The sequence below is a fragment of the Limulus polyphemus genome, unplaced genomic scaffold (genome assembly GCF_000517525.1).
Source record: "Limulus polyphemus unplaced genomic scaffold, Limulus_polyphemus-2.1.2 Scaffold5768, whole genome shotgun sequence".
Taxonomy (NCBI): Eukaryota; Metazoa; Arthropoda; class Merostomata; order Xiphosura; family Limulidae; genus Limulus; species Limulus polyphemus.
Genome location: NW_013671378.1, coordinates 8,264 through 32,741, shown reverse-complemented (window position 1 = coordinate 32,741; position 24,478 = coordinate 8,264). Strand labels below are relative to the sequence as shown.

Genomic DNA, 24,478 nt, shown 5'->3' with positions numbered 1-24,478 from the left:
GTACATAGTCCCAAGAAACTTCTTAATTCTCCCACATTGTTGGCCAATCACGTACTGCTCTCACCTTGTCAGGATCAGTTCGCACACCATGCTCACTTACAATGTTACCAAAGTAAAGCACCTCTTTCTGGAACAAGTGGCATTTCTTGGGATGGAGCTTAAGGTTTGCTTCTTTCAAACGCTTGAATACTTCCTCTAGCTGTGACATTTCCTCATCAAATGTTGTTGCAAACACAATGACATCATCCAGGTACACTAGGGCTATTCTCTATTGTAGGCCTTCCAGTACCCTTTCCATCAGCCTCTCGAATGTTGCTGGAGCATGGCTAAGCCCGAATGGTATCACACGATATTGCCAGAGACCTTGGCCATAACTAAATGCAGTCTTAGGTTTATTTGCTTCAACCATTTTCACTTGATGGAAACTGACTTTAAGTCCAGAGTAGAAAACCACCTGGCTCCACTTAGGGCATCAAGAGTATCATCAGTTCTTGGCAGTGGGTATGAGTCCTTTTCGGTTATACTGTTAAGAGCCCTGAAGTCCACACAGCAATGTTGGGTCCCATCCTTCGTCTGGACTAACACGACGGGAGCTGACCAGGGACTATCTGATTTCTCAACTATCCCTTCTTCAATTAGGCCATCCATGACTTTCTCCATCTCTTGTTGCTTTGCCGGAGCTATTCTCCTCAGAGGGATTTTTATTGGACAGTGATTGCCTGTGTTTATTCTGTGCTCCACAAGGTCTGTGCAGCCGAGGTCATGATCTCCTTTTGAAGAGCCTGTGATGATAACTCATAGAGGCCAGTTAATTGTTCTGGGAGAGGATGTCCTTTCTTTATGGTTGTATATCTTGCCTTAACATTGACTAGCTCTACCATTCCGGCACACACCCAACAATGCCCATTCCTTAAGTGTCTGCTCACATTTAGAGAAATTAGCCACTGTTATGGGTACTACTTGATGACCTGCCACAAATGACCTTCCAATATTCACGTCTGCTGACCTGGATGGGTCTTCCACTGCTTCCACAAGTATCAGGCTTCCTTGGGGATGTTCTTTTATTCTACCCCAATTTATCTTCTCTGACATAGGGGGTATTGTAGTTGACTTAAGTGCTGTGACATACAAATCAACAGATGCAGCAACACTTACCGGAATTTGGCATTTGTTATTCCCAAACGTCAAGTCAAGTTAACCACACACTTCTTTGGTAGTAAGTAGTCCAACCCTAATATGCATGGGTCTTCAATGTCAGCCAAATATACCTTGTGTCTGTCTTTTATGCCCATGAGCTCAATACTTACCAACACTGGTCCCCACAACCTTGCATAATGTCCTGTCACACCACAGAGCCTCTGTATGGCTTCTGGTACTCCCTTGTGATCCAGCACCTTGATACTCACAAGGGTTTGCTGAGATGCAGAATCTTTGACAAAGTTGCACTTTTGGCCATTCGGCTTTCCTGTCACGTAGACACTATGTGTGCTTGCCATTTTACAATTAGCGGTTGGGACTTTCACAATTTTCACAATGGGAGTTGGTGTGCATCCCTGATTTGCAATTCCAGATGCTGATTGGTTTGGACAGGATGAATCTACCACATGTAGTTTGACCTTTCCAGCTGGGAGCATTTTTCCTACTGCTGCCTAGATGTTAATTTCTGGGTGTGTTTGTGTTGGTTGAAGCTGGACCAGCTAACATCAGCTTTCATATATATGGTTGGGCTGGGTTCCTCCTCCTACCATGGACTGGATGATATAGTTCCAGAGTCACACGGTTTTGGACTGGAGTCCACTCTTCACATTGCATTCCACCTTCCTTCCGTTACCTAGACGTCAGTTTCGCGGGTGGCTGGTGTTGGTTGTATAATAGGTTTGCACATATGGGCTACCTTGGGTTCTCAGAATGGATATCTTCTTTCCCTTCTAGTTCATGGGCTCGAGTTGAAGATGGCCCATACAATCCATTCTCAGTGCCACTGGTTTTGGACTGGAGTTGATGCATCAGTTACAGTCTGATGTGCTCTAGCCTCTCTACACTACTGGCATATCACTGTGATTATCAGATGTGCCCCCTTTCTACCCATTTAGCAACACAATCATTCATCAATGGCAAGAAATATACCTGGTTCAGATGTGGTGCAGTCTCCCACGTATGTGTTTCCTCTTCATCAAGATGTAACACTCCATTGGTTCTCTTCAGACATTTTCTGAAGGGTGCTCTCTTTGGTACTTTTGCAGTGGTCCCTTTGTCAGGTCAGTATGGGATTTTATGTGAGAAGATGTAAGGTATCATATCAGAATTTATAATTTTTTCTACACTTCAAATACATTTTTTATAGATACTTACCTCCACTCTTAGTTCCTATCCTTCCTTTGAACTTCTTGTGCTTCTTCGGTGCCTAGTATTGGAATGAAGAATGGGTTCTACAGCATAGAGGGATTCAGCTGCATTAGGAGGGTATGTCACACTCATGATGGTGGACACTTGTCTCATGTATCTATTGGAAAACAGTTGTAGTGTAGGAAAATTATAACTTTAGGAGGTTATAGAAATGTGAAAATTCTAAGATGAAGATCATCTTGCACTCAGTCTAGTCAGAGTCAGACTATCTCATTAAATTCACAGACAAATCTTTTGTAAAAATATCTTATTAAAAATTCTGATTTTTTATGTATTAGTACTTGTAATGTTTACTAAAAGCTTAACAAATTTCTTAAAGATATACTTAGTAAATTTGGAATTATAGTAAACATTCCTGTGTATCTTCGGTATAACTTCACAGAAACTGGGTTTGAAACCTAATTTGAAACCACTTTAAATACATTATGAGAGTGAGTAGGTTTCACTAATGCAGCAAAACTGTTTAATAAAGGTGCTTCTAAGCACTATATTGATATGCAATTTTATATTAAACTGGATACATCGTTTTTTAATATTTTAGGAGAGAGTGTATACTTGTTATACATTTCGCTAAAAGTGAATAATTTGTTCATTATTGCAGCACCCCCTGTTTTTATTCAGAAGCTTGGAGATGTGCAAATCAATGAAGGAGAAACTGTATCATTTACAGTAAAAGTTATGGGCAAGCCAAAACCTTCCCTGAAATGGTAAGTAGCTTTTAGCTTATCATTATCTGTGATGCAACTGTTAATCACTCTTCCTAATTTAACCCTATTGCCCCGGGTACCCTTTACTGCTCATGACACAAGGTTTTAGTGTCTTACATTTAAAATTTTATTAAACCACTTTTTACTTATGTCATACCAATTAAAATAGCATAAAATCTTAGCTAATAATCCATATATTAATAGTATACAAGTTTTAAGTTCTTAATTCTACAAGGCAATATTTAAAAAATCGTGAATTTCCACTAGTGTGACACACATGATACATTTTGTCTTAGCATGTCATCATCCCTATTTTATCCATCACCCCTCAAATGTATGAAATTAAACGTAAATTACTCTCTATAAAATCATTATTGCTCAGACAAACCATAATTTTTATAGCCTTCAATTTTGTTTGGTTACAGAGCTATTACATAGAAAATCAGACCCCTCATGCCACACCCGCCTGTCACATCCTCTCTTTCACAATTCGATGATAGATCTCTCTTACGTTTCATTATATATTACTTATAACCAACAGAATATCGTTACTTTCACTTAGAGTAGCAACATTGTTTCCATGGGAGAGTTAATGACTAGCTATGATGAATTTGTAATGGCTCTTGTTGCATAGTTAGAAAGCCAGAAAATGTTGAGAAGTATGGGAATTTGTCTACTTTTTGCATGTTATTAGTCTATATTCTTTGGTGCATTATTGAATTAAATAAAAAGTATTAAGTCATTACTATAAAAAATCAGGCTTAACTGCCCTCAACAGTCAAGGGCAAGTAAAAATAAAATTGGGTAAGTACTTTATTTCCTGTTTTTCATATTTATTATTATAAAAGTGATTAAAATATAAAAATATAGATCTTTTAAAGTTATTTAAGACTAGATTAGGTAAAATAAGTAATAATAGTATAATTAAAATGGTTCACGAGAGCAGCTTGTGGGTAATGTAATTCAATAGCATAAAATAAATTGCACATTCCCCGAGTTTTTTACAATTTATAATGGTGCAGATAGTAGTTAAACATGGTTCAAAGGGCAAAAAATTTAATTATAAATAGATGTATACTGTTATGCACTTAGAGCTACTTAGGATAAACAAATGTAGTTTCATTCATGTTATAACTTGAAGTCATTCTAGAAAGAAAAAAAAGGGTAATTTAGGTTTATTTCGATTATTTTTTAGTGGTTACAAGGTCAAAAAATTGACCAATCTCTTTTTGAGATAGGGTGGAGAAAATAACAGATAAACTATAAAGTTTTACTGAAAAAAACGTTTGAAATGCATTTAGGTTTTAGGGATTACACAAAGGAAATTTGAGATGAGGAAAAGTATTTCTAATTTTAACATGAAAATTACTTTGCACATGGACTATTCAAAACAAATACTTAATATATTAATGGGCAAATCTTTATTTTATTTTATTTAAAATACTTCACTAAAAATATGATTTTTTGTGTGTGAAAGACTTGTAATATTAACTGAAAGACTGCCAAATTTTGTGAAGATGTACCCACTATATTGAAAGTTATAAGTATTAAATCTATAAAGTCTTTAAACGAGTACAAAAAGGTCACGTGGTCAGTCAAAATGACCGAGCATGTATTGAGAGAATTAATATAGTTAGGCTACTGTTTGTGGATCTCCAAATAATATGGCAGATTAGATATTTCAACCATAAGGATATTTTGCAAATGTTAATTCTTTGAACATTATAATTTTGGAAATATATGTATATATTTTGTCTTTTACACTTGAAACATATTTTTTATGTTCTGTACAGGTTTCAAAATGATACTGAAGTCACTATTGATGGAGAGCATTATAAAACAAAAGAAGAAGCTTCTGACACATTTACGCTAATAATTAATAAATGCACAAGAAATGATATTGGACAATTCTCTTGTGAAGCTAGCAACACATGTGGGAAAGTTACTACCTGTGGAAAACTGAGCATCAAAAGTTAGTATCAGGAAAATAGTTGAGGACATTACAAACATTCTTATAAAAATATAAAGAAAGCAAATAAATATGTTATATTAAAATGAAAAGCTATTAGTAGCTTGATAGTTATTATTAATATGTAGTTGAGGATAATATATCAGGTGCATAATTCGAAATTACAAAATATAATAAGAATAATAATCACTTTTTTTTACTAGTTAGTCCATTGGAATTTGTTTATAGATTTTTGAAATATATATCTGGTTAATTACTTGTATATTTCCACTAAAGGTAATTAACATATTTCTACAAAGGACTAACAATAAAAGTTTAATGAAAATAAGGATTGGTCTTATTTTGTGACAAATTAATAAAAAACTTCTAAATTTTATTCATGGATTTAGCACATAAAAACAATACATCATTTACTATGTAAGAATAACTTACAAACCACCAGAGTAAGACTTTACATAAAACACTAAGTCCATATGTTTGTAGACCTACAGTGAAACTGTCATTGTTTCTATAGTAGTCTGAATATTTTTGAACAAAGACTTCTTAAATCAAGTGAATATGGTAAATGTCAATGGGATTAACAGGAATGTTATAGAAATATGTTCTGGAATGATTCCAAACCCTATATACATATTTTGTTCAACTAAAGTTTTAAGTGTACTAGCTCATCTCTATATTATATTTAAATAAATTTTCACAAGGAATATCCAGTCATTCATCCTGTGCATAATGTTTAATAAAATCCTCACTAGGTGTTCAATGTTCATCTGCACATGGGAAGGGTAATACCTGTGGAAAACTTAGTATCAAACATTAATATCTTATAGCTTAAAAAATTAGTGAATACATTTTAAATCCTACATAATAATAATAAATAAATAATAAATTTATTCAAGCAATTAAATTTTTATCATTGTCGAATATAAACATCACATAAATCATGTGCAGCAAAACTTTTTTTTTTAATTTCTGCCCAAAGCCACACAAGGTCTATCTGTGCATAGCATACCTTGTTTTGAACTGATAGACTCTATGGAAGACATCTAATCTAATCTAAGCACCTCTGCCCGCTCTTGGACCACTCTTATCTGACTCTTATCCTATCTAGACCATGACACTATAGCCTGCGTATGACCCCAAAGAAAGCTACTTGATCTGCTTTTGAAAAACCTATATTTTGTTAACAATGAATTGAAATATACATTTTGAATTTACATTTTCAAAAGATTGATATAATATCCTTTGTTTTTTTATTATATTGATTTTTGTCTGTAAAGGTAAACCTATATTTCGGAAGAAACTGGTAGATATGGAAGCTCGAGAAGGTGACACCAATGTTCAGTTTGTGGTAGAAGTGGAAGGAATACCAAAACCAACCTTGATATGGTAAGTTTTCTCTTTGTTGATTAATTTGAAATTTGAAAGTTTTTATTTAATTTATTATTAAGAACATCTGACAAAAGTAAGCTAACTGTACAGATCAGAGCTAAAATAATTATATATTAATGTGATTATTATAGTACAATGGTTCTCAAACTATTCCACTCTTAAACTCTTATATTAAAAGTGCTGGCCTTCATTATTGCCAACAGCAACTCGTTTCATAAGTCAATCACCCTGTTAGAAAAATAAAACTATTAATTGAAGTCTAACTTGTATTTTCAAAATTTTAAACTTGTGTCTCTCATCCTATTATCAGAGGCCATTTTAATATTGATCCCTGAGATAATCTTGCAAATTTTAATAAGCTCACTTCTTTTCCCAAATGAAAATAAGTTAAAGAGATCTTAACCTATCTCTGTAAGATAACCCATCCCATGAATCATCTTAGTAGCCCTTCTCTGAACCCTTTCCAATAAGTCAGTATCCTTTCTTGGATAAGGAAAGCAAAACTGTAGATAATTTTCTAAGTGAAGCCTAACTAGTGATTTGTGTAGAGCTTGGAAATTAGTGATATTTCCCCTCTCCCCTGTACAAGCAAAAAATAGGAACAAAAATGTTGTTAGTGCAAGCACTGCATTATTCTAACATGGTATTAATCTATTTTAATTCACATTGTTTTGGGTTTTTTCAAGTAATTCTCGAATTATTCTTGATATCATATAGACCTCTTTTGATGGTCATCATTTGTGCATTTTCTAAAAAATTAATTTTTTTGCTTAAAAATTATTTTGCCACAATGTTTTTTTCTAAATAGTCTGGACATTTTGTACTTGGCAAATGAATTGCTAACATTGACTAGATACCACCATGAGGTCACCATTTTATATATTTTTTAAATATGCAGTAATCCCACACTGCTCTTTTGTAAATCAAATAAATGTGTACTTTAAAAACTCAGAGCCATTCTATGAGCTGCTGTGCAGCAGCTTAAAACCTCATGTTTTCAGACAATGCAACTCAGTAAAGTATAGTATATCTATTAGAAAGTAAATTCAGAATAATTTTAAAAAACAACCTAACATCAACAAGATATCCTTATTAAGCCTTAAGTAATTCTGATATGATACCTTACTTCCTCTCACATGATAGCTTTTCTTGTTCAGTACTGCCCATATATGGACAAATTTTTCACTTGATACTCCCACCTGCCCCATGTGTTTAGCATGGTACAGCTGCATTGTAGCATGCAAATAAGCATGTCGCAACCCTCCACCAATAGGAGTGCGACACTCTTTCCTGGCACAACTGGTTCTTTCTATACTGTAGAACCCAATCTTCACTTGTTGATTTAGCGCATTCGAGTGCAGATGTGTTTAATTTCACTTGTTTTTACTTTTTCTTTTATGTTTATCTTAATTTGTACAAAAGATGACTTGGTTGTTTTCCGTTAAGCTTTATTATGTGATAGTTTGTGGATTGCATTTGTTTTACTCACTCATGTTTCTCTTATTTGATTTCACAAACTTGTATTACAACTACTGCTTTGTGTGTAACACTTACCACTGTACAACAACTGTCATTTCTATGGCTCCAGTATCTCAGGGAGGTGGTTTCAGCCTTCTTATATCGCAAATTGGATTTTATCTTTCAGCTTGCTAGGTTTCCTTTATTGGGGTCAGATGTACCACTCCCTGATGTATCTGGTTTAACTGTTGATGTTTAGGACAGCTTTTTATCTTCTCCTTTCCTTGCCGTGCAGTCAAGGACTAAGCCTATGAATGTTCCCACATTTTTCATCAACCATTCTTCTATGTAATTTCCCAGGTATGATATCTTTAGTCTGCTTGTCAGTTTATCTTTCCTATATGGATTTCAGGGTCCATGCTGTTTACTTCATAACCCAGTTACTTTATGGAATCTACATTCTTTCCTGGACTCTCAAACCTTCGAGTCTTTCATTCAGGCATAGGAATCAAACCCTGAAAAATACTTTTCACCAGCCTAGCTTTCCCGTTTTTGTCTACCCTTTGATCCATCCTTTTCCTCAACACCTCTTCTTACCATATCTATCCACTGGGCCCCGTGGGGTTTTTGGGGGTGACTCATTCCCTCCCTTTCTTTCTCCACATTTGTCCCTTTATACTTGGTTTTTCTGTTGGTGGGATCTTCTTTGTGGTGCATACTGTTTTCTCTAGGGCATCTCTCTCCTATAATTCCTCCTTGCCCTTCATTTGGTACCATAAATTACACCTTCCTGTGTGTGGGGGGGCCTTCCAGCCCTGTTGGAATCTTTGTGTCAATTTTCCTCCTTACTCTTTGACTTTCACAACCCTAATATGCCCCATTACTGTGTCACGCCCTCCTCCATCCTCCCTTTTCACACGTCCTCCTTTCCAGGTTTCGGGAGTGTCTTGCTTCTATGGCACACATTTACTGTAGATATTTGGATGCTTAATGTGAGGATAGGACTTACACTTCCCCATACTACACTCCACACAGACCTTTTCCTTACCTTCTTCTCAAGATCACTTTTTTTTTGCCTACATCTCTTGGAAATGGTATGTGTTCTTCTCTTCTTCCCAGTCATTTACCTTTATCCGGATTTCTATTCGCCGTTATTTGTCATTCCTTATTCCAATATGTTGGTCATTCTGTAATTATTCTCTATTCTTGCCCATTTCATCAACCTTCATAGGTTCACTTTGGAGTTTTTCCTCGCTCTTCAATGAGTTTTCATTCTGGGTGATTAGATGACCAAGGCGGATGTCTCGGATGCTTCCCTTCACATCCTTAATTTCCTCTGCATTCCAGCTTTGCCTTCATTCTTGTCCTCAGTGGGGACAGGTCTTTTAATCCTGCACTTTACCATTGGGTTTGGCTGCAACTCCTTATGTTTCTGTTGGGTGGTCAAGGCCTTTGCCTATCTTCCACATTCCCACAGTTTATGGTTCCTTCATTGCATGGAAGACTTTGGCTCTGTCGATACAGGCTTCTTGCACTCACATATTCTTCTTTTAGAAAGCCACACATTTGGGTTGCTTTCTTTAGTTGGAGATGTCCTTCCCGATCCTGACTCAGTACCTCATACTTCTCAAGGTTTTCTTTAAAACATACCTCAGTTGGACCTAGCTTTCTATATTTCAGTTGTGATTGATAGAGCTAATGGTTTTCCATGCTGAATCCTTTTCTTTGTTCACTTATAATGAGGTTATCTTGCTTTTGAGGACTTGGGCTTCCATGAAAGTCCCTTTTTTCCCTTGGGTCATGCTCACTTGCATGACATTTAGTGGCTATTGCAGGACATATAGAATCTCGTTCAGGATCTCTAAGATTCTGTTTTCATCTTCCTTCTTTCTCTACAAGTTGATTTTGCCTGGTGGTTCTACAGGGACTTCACTGTGGCTGGTGTTCCTTTTCCATCTCCCTGTCCCATGTTGTACCTTTTACCCAATATATCTCTCACAGATTGGAAGACATATATGGACTCTCACTAGATCACTGGTATTCGATTGAGTCGGGGGTCAACATCACTCATTTGGAACATCTTGCATTTCATTGGGTTTTGAATCATTTCCTCCTATTCATATAGGCAGGTTGGTCTAGTTTCATTCTCAATATTCTAACCATTGTGTCTTTCATCTATTTACAAGAGGGTATCCATTCTTGTTTACTTTGTTTTGAAACACTGAATCTCCTTCTCTGAGTCCACTCCTTGCACATTCACCTGTTGGTTTGTCACTTTCTGGGTGCTCTCATTCTTGTTGCAGATCAGTTATCTCATCCCAAAGAGATTCTCCCTGCAAAATGATCCCCAGGTTCTCCACTACTAGTCAAGTTTGACACCCTTTCACAGTCAAACTCCTGCCATTCTGATCCCCAATGGTTCTAGCAGTGAATGCCTTTGGTCTGGATTGGGCTGATGATTAATGATACTCCTACCCTCCTATCTGTCTCCTTTTCTGGGTTTTTTCTGTCATCCAAGCCACTACGTGTTGAGTCTTATCATTGCCCTGTTATAGCCTGCACAACTGTTGTTCCCTGTTCTTCCACTGCTTCAGCCATCCCACTTATTACTTCTTCTTCTATCTGCTCCCTTCTCCTCTGGTGTCAATTGTCGGTATTTTATCCTGCCTTAACTGCACACTGACATCATGCATGGCTTTTGTTTGGTCCTTTGTGGGGTGATCCAGACTTTCTGCAGGTGTGCCATTCCTTAACTCTCATTTGGTCTACCCTTCTTCCTTGGTGGTCTGTAAGAGAATATAATGTCTTCTGCCAATGGTCACTATGTTTAGTTGCCTTGAAGTTCTTGCATTCTTCACATTCCATACTTTTCCCTGGGTTGTTTGACAATGATCTGTTTGTTTTGACCATTGCTAACTATGTGGTGGCCTTATCCTCTACCTTCTTTTTTTTTTCCCAGTCTCACCCTATTTTTTCCTCTCATGTCATATCCCTCTTGTTTTGTCCTTTTTGTGTCCTCTATTCTTCCTTGCCCTCTTACCTTTCAAGAATGGAATCTCAGCATCATTCTCTATGCCCTTAACCAGTTTACTTTTGAACCATTGGCTACCTGTTTTTTATTTCACCTACTTTGCTCGGTTTTGTCGGTGGTCATCATAAGTCAGATGTGTTCACTCTCCATGTGTGATATATCCGTTACCATTGTGTTTTCCTTCATATAACCTCAGCTGGAACTCCTTATCCTATTGCCACTTGGATGTTGGTTCCTGGGTGATCTGGTGATTAGAGCTGGACCAGCCAACATCAGTTCTCACACATGTGGTGGTAGGGAGCCTTCAACCTACCATGGCCTGGATGATGAATTCTCAATGCTTCCAGGTTATGGATTTCAGTGAAATGTCACATTGCACTCCCCCTTCCTAGCGTAGCCTGGATATTGACTAAATGGTGCTGGTTGTCAAGACAGAATCTGTTTTCCCTTCTGCTTCCTTGTCTTGAGGTGAAAATGGTAAGGACCTTCCTTCTACTGTGAAAATACATGCCTGATGCCACCTGGTTTTGGACTGGAGTTGACTCACAATTGTAGTCTGATGCACCCTGGCCACTCTGCATCATTTTACATATCAATTTATGTATTGTATGTGTTGTTTTTTTCTGCCTAATTTAGCAACACAAATTTTCACAATGGGTGAAGAGTATACCTGGTTCAGATGTGGTACAGTCTCCCACAGGTGTGTTACTCTACACAGAGATGTCACATACCATGGTTGTTCTTTGGACACTTTCTGAAATGTTCCCATCTAGGTAAATCTGTGTCAGTCCCTCCACTAGCCCAGTATGGGATTCTAGCTATTATATGAGCATATCAGAAATCAGCATATTCCTACACTCAAAATATATTTTTAATAGATACTTCCTCCACTCACACATACCACCTGTCCTCCCCACTTCTGTTGCTTAATTTTTGCCTAATCTCGAAGTGGTGATTGGGTTCTACAGCATGAAGAGAGTCAGCTACACTAGGAGGATTCTAATTTGCATGCTACAATGCAGCTGTGCCATAGGTGGAAATGCAAGGCTAGTGGCGAGCAAAGATTTGTGCATAATCCAATTACAGGGGACAAAATAGTTTGGTGGATTTGATTAGCAAAACCTGCTAATCAGTATTAAATCTGATTAGTAATTAAAAGTCTAAACTCTTTGTAAAGACATCCACTAATGAAAAGAGGTAAACGGTATATTTTTATTCTAATAAAGCTTTCATTCAGTTTCAAACCGTAATATTTAATAGTACCATACATGGCATTTCATGAAAAAAATACTTCCTGGTATATAAAGTATAGCTTCAAACCTGCAATAAATACAGTTCAGCTGTAACAAAATACTGCAGCAGTCAATCAACCAGAGGAGGAAGTGACTTGAATATATTGCAACTGAACAGTGTTGTCAATAATTGTTTGTCAAATTATCTAGTTTATTTTTGGTGAGACCTCATCACTCTCTTCACAATGTGGTCTCCATGGCTTTTTGGAGAAGAAAAGGTCTAGTGACTTTTCAGCAGAAAATGCACCGCAAGATGAGCAAGTTTTCTTAATTCTGACAAGCATCTCAAGAGAATTAGCTGACAGTTTTGACCTCCAGTCTGTTTTGACTTTGTTCATGGTAGAAAAACATCTTTCCACAATGCCATTAGACCATGGTAAAGCTTGCAAAATGTTTATGATCTTGCTTGCTGTTGGAAGCGTTTTGAAATAATATTTATGGCATTTAGCCCAAATGATAGAAGATTCAGATTCATTTGCAAAATTGTCCCTCACAAATATTTTAAGTTGATTCCATTCAGGTTACTCTTCTCATAATCTTTCACACTTTCATAAAGAAAGTCTTTGAAGTGGTCAGCTGTTTTTGTCATTTCATCATTACCATAGGATTTTTTCATGATAATTTGGCCAAAGCCTTGTGTCCAGAAGTTTTGCACATCCCAGTATTTCACTTTCCCTGTTAAATCTCCATACTAGCTCTTTTTCAATGATTTCATGATACTCTTTAGAGTGCTTCAAGAAAAGTTTGACACCTTTCTGGGGAATCCCTTGGAACAAGACTGGTTCAGGTTCCAAGCTTTCAGCTGTTTCAGTGGACTGCTTTGCAGCTGCAATGATTATTTTAAGCTCACTACTATTAGCAACAGGGCTTTTGGATTGGCTCTTCACGTTGCATAGGGTTTGTTTCAAATTTTTCAAGATGCAAATACCTAATGTACATCAACTATCTCCATTTGCCATGTTTGAGATCCTTGATGCAGGTAGGAGGAGGTATTCAAAATACAGCAAATGAGTTACAAATTTGAAGGATGTGAGTTTATCAAGAATACCATTTGCCTTGGCCTGATCATGGTTTCATCACTGGCCATACTTTCCATATGTGTAACAATAACATTGTAGCATTTTAACAAAGTTTCAGTAGCCTGAAGTTTATGCTGTACCCAATAAGTGCCTTGTGCTTTGAGTGGTTTGTGAACACTTTGAACCATAATAGTGCCAAGAGACCTAAGCTTCCTAAGTCTTTTTGAACTATTTTTATAGACATAAAACAATGTCATTAAAGTGTTAATTATCTCAGAGAATTATGTTTTGCCAAGTTCATCCCTCTTGATTAGTTTTAGCTAAAGGCGATACGATACTGATATCACATAGTGAAGTCATGATACAATTGTATCGATACATCCTCCGATACGATTTGATTTATGTATCTTCACGAAATTTGGCAAGCTTTCAGTACAGAAAAAATCAGAATTTCTAATAATGAACTATTTATGCTAAAAACGAATGATTCAATAAAGGAAGATGAGTATTGAGTTCTACATGTTATCTTCATTTCTTTTATCAAAAACATTACATGCAAAGTAACATAACAAATTAATAATAACAAAATAGATATTAACTTTTTTTACTTTACTTCTCTTGCCAGCTGCCAATTAGTTGATCAAACCTGAGAATTTGAAAAAGCACTGTAAAGTGTGAAGTACTTTAATAAGACAATGCTAGTAATATGAATGATAAATTACAAACAATACTGCAAACTTTGTAACAAACCATTGGTAAAACTTCTGTATCTAGATACGTATTATATTGTGGCATCAATATTTTGATACGTATCATATCGACTGCTATGATGAGATATGCACCCCTAGTTATAACCTATAGTTGAAGCAGTACACATTTCAGACCTCATTAGAGCAGCTAAACCCCTTTTCCATCTGCATCTATTCCTACCAAGTATTTATTGTAATGTTCCATGTCCATACTTAAAAAAAGTATTCTTCAAACCCTCTGCAGCTCCATTTGAAACATCTTTCAGACCCAAAAAAGTTGAATTTAATTGTCCTTCATCATTTACAAATATTATGTATATAAGCTCCCTTGTGTGAACACCAGTGTCAGTTCTACCATCAGTTAAAACTGAATAAAGCTGTGCCATATTGATCAGTTCCTTCAAATCTTGGATCATAATATCATCATTTATACATGACGTTAATTCCTTGCAACCCATTTCATTATGATATGTTCCCCAAGATCCACACCATGTTTCTTTATCCACTGCTACAAGTGTATTAAACTTCTTGAAAGCTGTTTCTTCTTTGGTCTTGATATAAGCTTTGCAACTCATTCTCACTCTCTTTGTTCAGCTTTACACATAGCCTTTTTTTTTCCTATGCCTTAATTTTAAATATCTCATTGTAATGTGCTATAGACTATATGGCATAAGTTGACCATAATAGCTATAGTTAGTAATATCATAGAGAAATTGAAACAATAAATAAATATTTAACTGAAATTAAAAAACTTTTGATATTGACTTTGGAGGTTCTAGGGGTTTTGCATGTGAAATTTGAAACCTAAAAGTTGGAAAATATTATTTTTTATAATCATGTTTTTTGTTGGTTATACAATAGGCTATATGGGTACACTGCTGTAAATTTAGAGTTAATCAGGAAATAATTTATAAGCTAAAATGTAATTTCACTGGGTGTTCACTTTAAATTTAGAAATATTCTGTCCCCCACACAGAAACCTTAACTACCTTTCTTTTTCAACCCATATGTACTACTATCATTACAGTATCTTTTAGCCTAAGCAAATTATTTTATAAAAATAAAATTGTGTCTGTGTATTTTCTACATTCCTTTCATAAAGGAAATTGAACAGTTTATTTGTCTTTTCATACTGTACATAAGATAAAACAAAGCCAAAAATTATTAACCATGCAGTCATCTTCATAAGATGTTGATAAAATATACACAGCCCAATTTGCAAGAGGAAAACAAAATGTTAAAGGTAATTGTACAGTCCAATAATTTTGTAGAATGAGATCAACTAGTAGGCTATATAACATGAACCTAGTCCACAGATGCTCCAAAGATTAACCTACTATACACTGTGTATTGGCCTTGTATGTGTAGGCTGACGTAGTTATCATTGGGTGACTGATATAATGAATTCTTACTGAAGAAGTTGTCATATTACCCTTATGTATGTTTCATAATATTGTCCTTTTTCAGTGCACTTCCAGTAACTCTCACTATAAAATTCCTACTAAAATTTCTAAGGCATTGATGTTTGGGTTCGAAAGTTTGGCATAATGAACATATTTTTGTAACATAATCTGAACCCTCAGTTTCGATAGTCATCCACTCTGTTTCATCCAGTTTCGATAGTCATCCACTCTGTTTCATTCAGTTTCGATAGTCATCCACTCTGTTTCATTCAGTTTCGATAGTCATCCACTACGTTTCATCTAGTTTCGATAGTCATCCACTCTGTTTCATCCAGTTTCGATAGTCATCCATTATGTTTCATCTAGTTTCGATAGTCATCCACTCTGTTTCATCCAGTTTCGATAGTCATCCATTATGTTTCATCTAGTTTCGATAGTCATCCACTCTGTTTCATCCAGTTTGGATAGTCATCCACTCTGTTTCATCCAGTTTGGATAGTCATCCACTCTGTTTCATCCAGTTTCGATAGTCATCCACTATGTTTCATCTAGTTTCGATAGTCATCCACTCTGTTTCATTCAGTTTCGATAGTCATCCACTATGTTTCATCCAGTTTCGATAGTCATCCACTCTGTTTCATCCAGTTTCAATAGTCATCCACTCTGTTTCATCCAGTTTCAATAGTCATCCACTCTGTTTCATCTAGTTTCCATGGTCATCTTGGCCTGTTAAAAATCTTTCAATCCCAGAGACTGACAGTGCCTTTTTTTTGGTCCTGGAGGAAGTTTATCTATAAAACATTGATGTATTACAGCTAACACAAACACTGAATGTTCATAGAGGATGCTAAGAACGTATTACTGAGAAACCAACCAAAACATTTCTGAAGCAGAAATTTAGCAACTTACAAAAATTATCGACAGTTGCAAAAAGTCCTATATTCTTGTTCATACCCTATACTTAGAAAGGAAAAACGTTTTATTGTATTTAGAGTGGATAGTGGATGTTTACAGATATTATTACTGTGAAAAAATAAGTTATGAATGGAACAGTTGTATCTGATATGGGCCTAAGGCTTATACATAACATCCACTTAAAACATTTTTTGAGGATGAAAGAAAGTATACGTATGACAAAACTTGTGATAAAAGTGTTTTATTATGTAACCATCTTAATTAAGACAATAGTCAGAAGATTTATACACATAAATTAATAGTACATGTTTATGTATGTATGTAAAGTTTTCAAGTCCACCCACTTCTGCAGTCATGATTTAGATAAAATTCATACAAATTGAACTTCACCTTCTTAATCCATTTTACACCAAAACAGTTGTTGTTCGTGCAGTTTGCTAATATAAATAATATCTAAAACCACTACTATTTCTGTCATATCCCATCCAGCCTGAAAATCCCTGATATTGGGTGAAGGTCTTCATCAGCACTGGATGTGTCTGATACACTGCAATTAATATGTTATCACATACGTTTTATTTTTAACTGTTATTCACAAGTTATAATAATATAGAGACTTTACAGTTCTAGGTAATGCATTGCAAAACAGGCATAAGATTCCTAATGAAAAAGTTTAAATCTTTCATAATCTTTTTTTAACACATTTCGACTTTTATTTCACATAAACAATAAGTTGGTTATAGTCCCTAACATAATAGCAATATATTTATAATGAACAAACAAAAATGAAATTAGCAACATCTGCCTAGTTCAGCGTGACACTCGTGGAAGAAGTCTTGGAGGACTTTATACAAAAGTGGCAGAGATGGGAAAAATGACATTTTTAAAGACTTGCATTTTTTATCTTCAGGTCAGCTAATACTAGTTTTGCAGGTGTTTATATGCTACCTGGGAGGACTTAGATGGATGTGACATAATTGTTTGGTGGTCCTTGTTCTGTATTTGTGGAGCGAGTGATGACTTGACCAATGGTAGCCAGAAACTGCTGATTTCCAGATCTGAGTATCTGTTTAGCAGTGGTTCTATCATGTTGATGTAGAAGGATTCTTTGATTTTTCTTGTTTTCCAGAACTTGTTTGAGTTTATAAACTGGTAATTGTCATAATCTATTTTATGTCAAGTTAACATGACATGGTCTACTTTTCTGTAAGATTTTTAGTGGATATTAATGTTGAACTTTTTGGGTACACATTTGATCTTTCTACTTAGGTTTTGCACAAATGAGAGATAAATAATTTTGGTATTGTTTTTCTTGTCTGTGCCATCAATTTGTATATTTTTGTTCAAGTTATTGATGATGAACTGGAAGGGTATCCATTCGGTTTAATACACTGTAAGATGAATAGGTGTTTAGTTTGGATATTTTCTGCACTGTCATTTAAGCATATAATAATACTGCATTAAACAGTAAGACTGGAAAGTTAAGTATCTGCCATTATGAGTATGTTTCTGATGGATGGTTGTAGCGAGTTTGTCATTCTGTAGCGGTGATTTTAAGTATCTGCCATTATGAGTATGTTTCTGATGGATGGTTGTAGCGAGTTTGTCATTCTGTAGCGGTGATTTTAAGTATCTGCCATTATGAGTATGTTTCTGATGGATGGTTGTAGCGAGTTTGTCATTCTGTAGCAACGATAGGATGGGAACCAAAAATGTTGCTGAGTGATGGCAAGGTGAGCTTATTGAACTGATGATTGGTTTGAAAATAGATATATTCATATATATATATATATTTATATGTTTATCTTTTCCCTAGTTCACAACACTGTGCTTTTCTCAGTAATACTATACTATGTTATTATTGTTATTCTTGTTTCACACAACTTGAATATGTCTGATGATGACAAAAGCATAATGGTTGAAGCATTGCTTATCTGTATTAAATATTTGAGTTGAATCAATGTTAATAATAATTATTGTTTTAAAGAAAGGTGTTTGATTATGATGTATTTTAACAAAGTTGACAAGATAAATAAGCCATTTAAAAGGTTAAAAATGCATTAATTTTGACATACATTTATTCTGTTTCTATAAGTCATTAGTATTATAATTTGTTAGGTTTATTGATGAACTGGACATCACCTCAAGTGAAAATTACAAAACTGTTGCCGATGATCAGACAGGGATATACAAACTTATTGCTAGAAAGGTTTCAACAGATCTTGCAGGGAAATACACTTGCGAGGCTGCTAATTCATGTGGAAAAACAGATAGTACTGCTATTTTTAACGTTTTATGTGAGTATCTTAATCATTTTGTTTTGTTTTTAATAAAATAATAAATGTGAAATAAAAAAATTAAATTCAACATAATAAATACAGTGAAGTTTTTCTACTAAGTTTAAAATCACATTTCGGATTACAGCTGGGCTATTAGTGGAACTTTAATGGATTGATCGTCAGGCTCATTAACTGATTATATTGAACTATTCAACTAATAAATTATTTTCACATGAGATGGCTTAATAAAAAACAACTTATAATGTTAAAAAATGAGTTTTGATACCAGTGATGAGCAGAGTATAGAGATGTCATTGTGTAATTTGTGTTTAATAAGAAAAAAAGTAGCAATATTTCAGTTACTTGGAGAGTTGTAAAAATAAAAATATATTAACCCAATCGAAACAGGTCATGGGTGAAAGGCCATGTCATCTTGTTTGTTAACTCACATTCAAAATTCTATTGAACTATTATTTCATGTTTGATTAAATAGAGTTGTTTAAACATTTGTTTAACAAGTAAAAGCTTGGAATGGTCTATTCTTAAATACACCAGTTTGATACTATTTCATGAATTTATATCAATAAGTTTGGTATCAAACTGTAGATTATAATTCAAATTTTAGTATTGTTGACCCACCGAATACTTGCAATCATCTCCTGTTCAGTTGATTTGGGGTGCACATTTCCTAATAAATTGTACCCTCCTCCTCCAGTAGGTGACTATTCTCTTAAATCAATGCACATTCTACCATTATACAATCTATGGCACGTCACCTGTGTGCTCCTCCCACAGCTGATGTTGGTCCAAGAGTCTGATAACAAAGTTGAGAACAACACACACTAATACTTCCTGTGCTCTCTTACCACAGGTGTCAGTCCAATAAGTCTGACAGTAGAGTTGAGGTAAGCACTCAGTATGATCTAAACATGCCCCAACCACGCTACACATATTGGCCCCCTGACCTCTTGTGTGAAAGTACAGCTGATGTTGGTCCAAGAGTCTGATAACAAAGTTGAGAACAACACACACTAATACTTCCTGTGCTCTCTTACCACAGGTGTCAGTCCAATAAGTCTGACAGTAGAGTTGAGGTAAGCACTCAGTATGATCTAAACATGCCCCAACCACGCTACACATATTGGCCCCCTGATCTCTTGTGTGAAAGTACTTTGGATGGCCATGTTCTTATTCCACTCATACCTGTGATACGTGGGTCTTGTTTGACTCTTCCTCCAGTGTAGGCGAAGAGTGTACCATGGAAGAGATGAGATGAAGACTTTCTTGAGTGTGTCCCTATGGAGCCCATGCTATTGGGTGTCACTCTATATGGGTTTCCTTCAGGCACTTTCTAGAGGGAGCTCATCTAGGTAACTTTTGCAGTGGTGTCTCTACCATATCAATGTGGGATTCTAGTTTTCTGTATGCAGGGGAGTGTATCATCCTAGAAGTTAGCATTTTCCTTTTCTGAAAAGTGTTTCCGATAGATATCTCTTCACACAATTCCCACCTTTCCTCTCCACTTCCTGTGTAACTTAGTTTCCTTGCCTCATCAAAGAATGATCGTGAGTACAAAAACATAGAGGGAGTTAATGCACTAGGAGGTTATGTGGCCCTCCTATTGGTGGAGGATTTTTGCTACATAATAACATCATAACAAGAAATTTTGTGAATTTAAGTGGGGGTTATCTAAAGGCTAGTGGCATACAAATCTCTAAGGCAGGTGCACGAGGAAGAGGTGAGTATCTATCGGAAATACGTTTTCAGATGAGGAAAAATGCTAACTTTATTTAGTTGTTTATTTTCATGACATTAATCGATTTAATCCTTATTTGATTACTTGATAGTTGGAATAATCAGAAACAGTAATAGTGAGAAACACTAGTTGATTATTCTCATGTCATTAATTGAGTTAATCATCAGTTCAATTAATTGATTATTTTAGGTGACATTAATTTATGAAATTTATTATTGTAGGAAATGAATTATGTTAATTAATTGAAGTAATCACCCATTTCTGTTTAAGATGTAGTTTTATAAATATCACTGGATCATAAATTATGCTAACTTGTGTTTTAATACATATCTGAACTTAGTAACTTTTTAGATTTATTGTTTCCCTAGATTTTGATTTTTATAATATTTAAATAGATCATAAATGGTCTTTTTAAGGTCATATAGTAATGTTAAATGTGTTTTAGTGTCAAGTTTTAACTCTGGTAATTGCTGTAATTTGCATTGAAAAAAAGGAAATAATTAAATCTGTATAGATGCTCTTATATATACTCACTTAAAAAACTTACTCTACTAGTATTTATAAATTATCTGTTTTGTAATAATTGAATGTTCATTGTTATTTTGATTTGCAAGTATGTGATACAGATTCAGACAAGGTACCTTACTTCTTCTCACATACATAGCTATTCTCAGTCAGTGATGCCCTATATTTGTAAACATATTTTTGCATGCCACAAGCCTTTTACTCCCATGCACCCGTTGATTCACATGGTTTAACTGATTCTTGCATGCAAATTATCATGCAACAAATCTCCACCAATACTAGTGCAACACATCCATATGACTCATGTGACTCCCTCTATGCTATTGTACCTAATTATCACTTCTCATTTGGTAGTGCTGGTTCTGCTGTTTAGTTTGTGCTCTCTTCAAGTGTTTTTTTTTCATATCTTTCTATCAATTTTTCTCAACAAGTTTACTATTTATTATACAATAATGATATTTGTACCTTATTCTGAAGTGGAATTATTTTATATTTCTACCCAGTTGTGGAACTTAATTCTTCATTACAATTTTTTTCAACTTTTTATTTCTTTCTGTGAACATGGTTGTGTTTAGTTATTCATTTTGAATTATAAATTCTGAATTCTAAGTTACCACTTTGGAGTTTATATCATCTATCAGCACATTTACATGGTGGTCTTTGATTGGGGAATTATCCGCTTTACTTAGTCAGGAGATTGATCATCCAATGAACTGATCTTCGTCGGGCCTCGACGTGAGTTTGGGGGCCCACATATTTTGAAATACATCTCTCCGACTTTGGAAAGATAAGACATTATACTTTTATGGTTTTTGGATATTTTTACTGTTAATATTATTATCTATAGTTATTTGGCTTCAATAACATAAGTTTAATTAGATTGGTCAATACTCATAGTCAAATTTAGGTTTGAAATTAGAGCTTAGTTGTATACTTTGTCCTATAAAGTTAGATTAGGCTTAACATGGGTTTATGTTATTTTAAGATTATCTTTAATTCATCTTACTGGTATATCATAAATTAGGTTAACAAAATTGTTTTTTCTTCAAAACATCACATCTCGTACACATTTAATTTTACAATATAATGTCTATTTCATATTAATTTATGTGGATCCCTAAAGCCTGGGTCTGCACAAATTTTTCTCCCGATATTGAATGTATTATTGTTAGGTTAGGGTTTTTAAATTAAACTAAATTGTTTTTCCTTCAAAACATTACATCTCATACATATGTTCTTGTCACTAGACACTTAATGTTACAATATCTCTATTTCATTTTCGTTATTATTTATCTTTTATAATTCTTCATATTAACTTTGTTTATGTGGACTCCTGGAGCTGGGGTCTGCACAAACTTCATGGGTCAATCAGCAGAAGGCATCAAGACAATGGTCTATGGATGAAAGGTTTTATCATGGCACTTCTAGCAGTCCAAAATACCTTAGTTCACTTTCTTTTTCTTGTCTGAATTTACTAATCATGTTTCATTTCGACTATTTGATGGTGGTGGCTTATGTCACTTGCCAAGGGAGCACTCATTCTTGTTCCTTTTCTGGTATACAGTGAATCTCTCTTTTTGAACACAGTTTTTTCCAAGGAGTGACCTCTTGATCATCAAATTTTTAGTGGCTCTGCCTCCTGTGAGGTACTCCTCAATGGGAAGCGTTTGACTCCTTTCTCAATTCCAAGTTACTTGTTTTGTTTTTGTTCTCCAGTTCATCATCCATTCACCCTGGCTGTCAATACATTCAGACAGAATTAGATCCAGTTTCTATCTTTAGTTTTTCCCATTCCATCACTCTTCTTCCTAAGGTGATTTTGATCATCCATGTCACTCCGGCTCAGGTCTTTCTATTTGATCCTTCCTGGCCAGCATAAATGTGGTTTTTTTTACTGTTTTGGCTCAATTTGTTTTTTGTTTTTTTCCTTAGGTCTTTTTCATCATTTTTGTTTCTTGCCATCTTCCACCTTTATTCTTAATTGGATCTGAATGACCTTCACTGTCTCTTACATGCTCTGAATTGCTTCATTGCTTTCCATTGACTCCATTTCCCACAGTTTATTTCCCTTGCACTGTTCCCCTGTTTATGATTTTTTCCCTTCTTTTTTACCCATTGAGTTCAGCTTGTGATTTGATTGGCCTTTTATTCCTTGTCTCCTTCTTCCCATAACCAGTTCCTGGTGTTTTCAATCTGTTCAGGCACCTTACCATTTACCTCCATCTCAACCCCATCATCTGTTGGAGGTACTTCATCTGTCAAGCATTGGGACTAAATCTCATATATTCATCTCCCATTATCTCCTTTGAGAGGTTGTTTATTGCTCGTCAAGGTACTGTCTTCCACATGTTGCCATCCTTCACTCTTCAGTGAGACTGTAACTGGGTAAATGTCCTTTCTTTTGTTATAAAATATTATTTTTCAGGGGTCTGTCCTATCACCAGGACCCCACTCTATAGTAAGTGGTGCCTGTCCAGGTATACTTTAGTCACTTAGAATTGTACTAAAACCTACACTGTAAGGCCATGTTCACTTCACTTTCATAATTTCCATGGCCACAAAACACACACTGTTCATTACAATCACATAAACTATAGATAGTGTTTGATGAGATCACTTCCTCAAAATATCTTTGCTACATAAATATGCCCATTCCAGACCATACTAAACCATGGTCTTCATGGGTAAAACAGAAGGGGATTGCTGCCCATCCCTGCCATTCCTTAGATCAAATAAATCAGATTTGGTCTGCTTTTCAAAATAGGGTTTCATGGTCATCCATTGCACTGTCTCCAATGTGAATGTTCCTCCATACTCTCCACTGCCTCCCCACCCCTCAATTTCTTCCAGTTGAGTAAGAGAGTCCTTACCACTTTCCAGTTCCAAATCACTGAGGTGGTGGACCATGGAGTTATCCTCCTGAATAAAAGACATACAGTATAATCAATATATCCATTCAGTTGAGAGTAGGGCAGTGGTGTTCTGCTGGTGTAGATGACAAGATGTCCTTCAAATGGATGCTCCATCTCTATATGGGTTTGTCCAAGGGGAAGTTGTAGCTTTGGAGTGCGCCATCATAATGATTGTGATCTCATCCTACCCCTGCAGGGAAGTCAATTCCATGCAGTTGAATTTTGGATTTAGAGCTAAACCAACCAACATATTGTCCACACTTATGTTATGCTGATTGGGATCCCTCATCCTACCCCAGCATGGATGTTGGTTCGATGCAGTTGAATTTTGGATTTAGAGCTGAACCAATCAACATATTGTCCACACTTATGTTATGCTGATTGGGATCCCTCATCCTACCCCAGCATGGATGTTGGTTCCTGGTGGTTGAATTTTGGATTTAGAGCTGCACCAATCAACATATTGTCCACACTTATGCTATGCCGATTGGGATCCCTCATCCTACCCCAGCATGGATGTTGGTTCCTGGTGGTTGAATTTTGGATTTAGAGCTGAGCCAATAGACATTATATACTCACACATGTAGTGTGCTAGCATAAATGCAGTTCACCTTTTTAATTGGGATCCCTCATCCTACCCCAGCATGGATGTTGGTTCCTGGTGGTTG

At 35.5% G+C, this 24,478-nt stretch overlaps 1 protein-coding gene across 1 annotated transcript in view; it reads left to right on the top strand.

Annotated features, from left to right (window-relative positions):
- LOC106472954 (muscle M-line assembly protein unc-89-like) overlaps positions 1–24,478 on the top strand; it is a gene marked incomplete at both ends in the record, with an annotated part of 43,772 nt that overhangs the window by 12,355 nt on the left and 6,939 nt on the right. The window contains 4 exons of the mRNA XM_013933623.1: positions 3,008–3,113; positions 4,907–5,085; positions 6,360–6,468; positions 18,457–18,635. Coding sequence (XP_013789077.1) covers positions 3,008–3,113; positions 4,907–5,085; positions 6,360–6,468; positions 18,457–18,635 — 573 coding nt within the window. The remainder of the gene's footprint in view (positions 1–3,007; positions 3,114–4,906; positions 5,086–6,359; positions 6,469–18,456; positions 18,636–24,478) is intronic.